Genomic DNA, 3,927 nt, shown 5'->3' on the forward strand with positions numbered 1-3,927 from the left:
ACAGTTAAGAGAATGCATAGGACCAATCAGGCCTTCTAAATATTTATGACATTGTTTGGAGATGTGATTCTGTGTATGTGTTTGTCTTACTGGATGATAAATAAAGTACTGTTTGGCCAATGAGGCAGCAAGTTAGGCAGGACTAGGATTCAAGGAGGAATCTGGGAAATGTAGTAGAGAAATGGCTATCCAGGCAGGAAGTGACATATCAAGGAGACTCATATTTAAGCAAGGAAAAACAGAAGTGTCCCCCTTTCCCCACTGCTCTTCCTCCAGCAGCACGATGTGATCCACTGGCAAGGGGAGACTCCAATGGAAGGCGTCTGATAGATAAGTCTTATTAAATATATAGATTTATGATAATTAAGACTGAACTAACAGATGAGAATTCTAGTCATTGGCCAAGCAGCATTTGTACATAATATAAGTCCCTGTATTATTTTGTCCAACCACGAAGCGGGCAGAACTAAGGCAGCTGGCAGAGACCACCCACGTAGCCGTAGGGCTCGGGTGGCTTTTGGTGGAAAGATTTATTGTAACATGACATTTATATAGCTTGTTGTACTTGTGGAGTTCCTAGCAGTGGAAAGGAGGCCTGTCCCTGATATTTGGGAAGGCTTTGGGTATCTATTACTCATATTGCCTTGCCCTACTAAACCTTAATAGGCAGGGAGGAGCTTAAACCTACCTCATCTTGATATGTCCCATGCTTTGAAGACATTCACGGGATACCTGGCTCTTTCTGAACAGAAACAGAGAAGGTGTGGGTTTGTGTGTGTGTGTGTGTGTGTGTGTGTGTGTGTGTGTGTGTGTGTGTGTGATGTGAGGGAGAGAATGGGCAGGGGAAAACTGTAGGCAAGATTTAAAATAAACAGAAAAAAATTACTTAATAAAAACATTTAAAAATAATTTTGGCAGAGACTAAATCACATGGTGGTCTCCTGTTCAGGTAGGCATACTAAGTAGGTTCAAGGACAATATTCAGACCAATGCCTGTTCTTTTTTGTGGCAATAGAGGGCTCCAACCACACTGACACTTTAAATGTTCTTACTCTGAGCTTCTTGGGAATTTGCTGGAGTGTAAAGCACTTTGAGCAGGAGACAAGAAAGCTATTCTTCATAGAATAGATGTTTCTATGAACTATTGTAGTAAAAGAGAGAGCCTCCTCTCCAATTTGTAAAAATATTTCTCACGAACTCAGCTGTACACATGCCAATTTTGACTTTTACATACTCATTATTATTATAGAGCAGTGCACTCTATACAATCACAGCTTTCCCATATATTTCCTTGGGAATTCAGGAGAAATATCTAGACCTGGTCTATTCCCATGAATAATAAAAGAAAATATCCAATGACTGTGATAGCTAAGAACTTCAGATATTCTTTCTCATTACTATATGCCAGTCTTGGTAGTAAGAGAACAAAACAGTTCCTGTCCTGCTTCCTCATTCATCTATTTTACTGTGCTCACAGAGAGTTCTCACTTACACCACAGTAATAGATTGCTTCATCCTCAGGCTGGAGGTTGGAGATGCTTAAGTAGCGATGAGCCCCAGAGCTGGAGCCAGAGAAGCGATCAGGGATCCCATCCCCCTTGCTGTGGCTTCCATCACTCCTCAGATACATCACATACTTAGGAGCCTTGTCTGGATGTTGCTGGTACCATTCTATGCGGTAGGTGCTGTGCTGACTACTCAAGGTGCAGGTGAGTTTGACTGAGGCTCCCAGGGAGGCAGAGGCAGAGGGTGACTGAGTCAGCACAAGTTGGGAGAAAGACCCTGAAAATAGAGACACACATTAGTCTCAGGTTGAAAGGAGAGGGGAGACTGTCTCTGGCTGTCAAATGGTTTCTCTGAACTGGGATAAGGGTGCAGATGACTCCTGACCTGAGCAATGAAGGAGGAAGAGGATGAGAGGAATCCAGGCCATGGTGCAGACACCACTGAGCTTTTCTGAGACAGACATAATGTGGGTCTCTCTTTTCCTTCAAAAATTCTCAGAGAATTGAGAGGGCCCTTCATGCAAATTTTTATTTGTCAAACAAATCCCTCCTTAGGTCTGTGTGCCCTCAATTGTCCAGGTGTCATTTCCTGCCTGAGGCTGCCCAAGGGACCCCAGTGGCCCCAGCTGTGTGGTTAATGGAGTAAGGGGTTATGGTATCTAAGAGGGGAAGAGGGATGTTAGCATGTAAAATTACATTTGTGTCACTAATTAAGCTAGAAGTTTGTAATTGATAGATGTAGAAAAAATGAGGAAAATGTGTCATTGCTGTGCATTCTCTGAGCCTTTCTTCTGCTTTCTTCCTTGGTGTCTGGGTACAGTGTCTTGTGATAACCAACATACACTGTGGAAGGCAAATTGGCCTGTAGTATCATCTGCATTAGCATTTCCATCAAATGTTATCTGATTAAAGGGAATCTCCCAGCACTGGACCAACGGGAAAGGTTGTGTAAAATTCAGAAGCTGTGATTTCCAGCCTTGTGCTAAAAGAAGGGATCTCTCACTGTTGAGTGAGAAGGAATTCCTTTCTCTGAGGCCTTTTCCAGAATACAAGAAATATGAACTAACATGTTACTGTCCTTGAACATAAAATGTGAATCAAGATGAAAGAAATGTGTGCAAATACAGAAATAATTTACAAATGAATGCTTGGTTTGTTATTTCCCCAGGATGAGAGTAAGGACGTACAACAAATTGTTTGGGCTAACACAGGTGAAATATGGTAACTCACTGATTTATAGAGGAAGGGAGAGAGGGTGGGAAGGAGAGAGGATGCTTTGGAGGAAGAGAAGAGGAAGAAATGAACAAAGCTGGGCTTTTACTATCCCTGATTGAGTACATGCATGCAACTATACATTGGGTCATACAGTGACCCTTTTAACCAGCAACATGGCTCAGCATGTGAGGGCACTTTTTGCTAAACTTAACAATGTGAACTGACTCCTAGAACAAGCACAGTTAAAGGAAAGAGGCAGTTTATATAAATTTTTCTCTGTCAAATTCATGCTGTGGAATTTATATAAAACACACACACACTCACATGTACAGGAATATTAATAAATATATGCAAATAAATATTTGAAGACTGATTCTTTTGTGAGTGTTTTATCACTCTTTTCTGTATGCCTTAGGTTTTGACTTTACTTTAGCCATTCCTTTGTATTGTTGGCATTAAATTATTGGTGTGATCTATGTGAGAAGGAAGTCTTTATGAATCAAGGATGTTAGGACTACTTTATACCCACAGATGCAGGATCCGCATGCACCTTGAGTTTTAACAAATACTGATCTAACACAGAATATAAACTGATGTGGTTTAGATTATGAAATTTTCCTGATTCCTTCATTTATTCTGTTTCCTCCCATCATATGCAGCAAAAGAAATTCCTGAATCCCAGGCTGGGCATTATATGCCAGGATTAAGTTTCTTATGTTTTACCACTAAAAATACGGGCATATCCCTTGGTGCTTTATACTTCACAAAATATTCAACACTGAGTTTCTAATAATAAGGTAATATTTGCCTGTTCACACTTTTAAGGGTAGGTGCCATTGAAGAAAAGACACCTTCTAGAAGATGCACTTCTTTGTCCTTGCTTACAGAATTAAAATATTGAAAGAGGAGAGACATATTTACCATTTCAGGCTGCAAATTGTTTAACTTTCAAGTTTAGTTACAGTCATGAGATCGAAATATGAGCTAACATGTTACTGTCCTGGGCATAATATGTGAATCAAGATGAAAGCAATGTGTTCAAATACAGAAATCATTTACAAATGAATGCTTGCTTTGTAATTTACCCAGGATATGAGTAACGACATACAGCAAACAGTATGGGACAAAACAAGTGAAACATGCTAACTTATACTGATTTATGGTGGAGAGACTTGCAAAACACACATACCAATATAAGCATCCTAAG

At 40.2% G+C, this 3,927-nt stretch overlaps 1 gene segment (V, D, J or C); it reads right to left on the reverse strand.

Annotated features, from left to right (window-relative positions):
• Positions 1-1,471: 1,471 nt before the first annotated feature.
• On the reverse strand, positions 1,472-1,933 carry LOC113839473. The segment is given in 2 exon segments: positions 1,472-1,782; positions 1,891-1,933. Coding segments are annotated over 2 exon segments (354 nt in total).
• Positions 1,934-3,927: the final 1,994 nt, after the last annotated feature.

The sequence above is a fragment of the Cricetulus griseus genome, chromosome 4, assembly GCF_003668045.3.
Source record: "Cricetulus griseus strain 17A/GY chromosome 4, alternate assembly CriGri-PICRH-1.0, whole genome shotgun sequence".
NCBI lineage: Eukaryota > Metazoa > Chordata > Mammalia > Rodentia > Cricetidae > Cricetulus > Cricetulus griseus.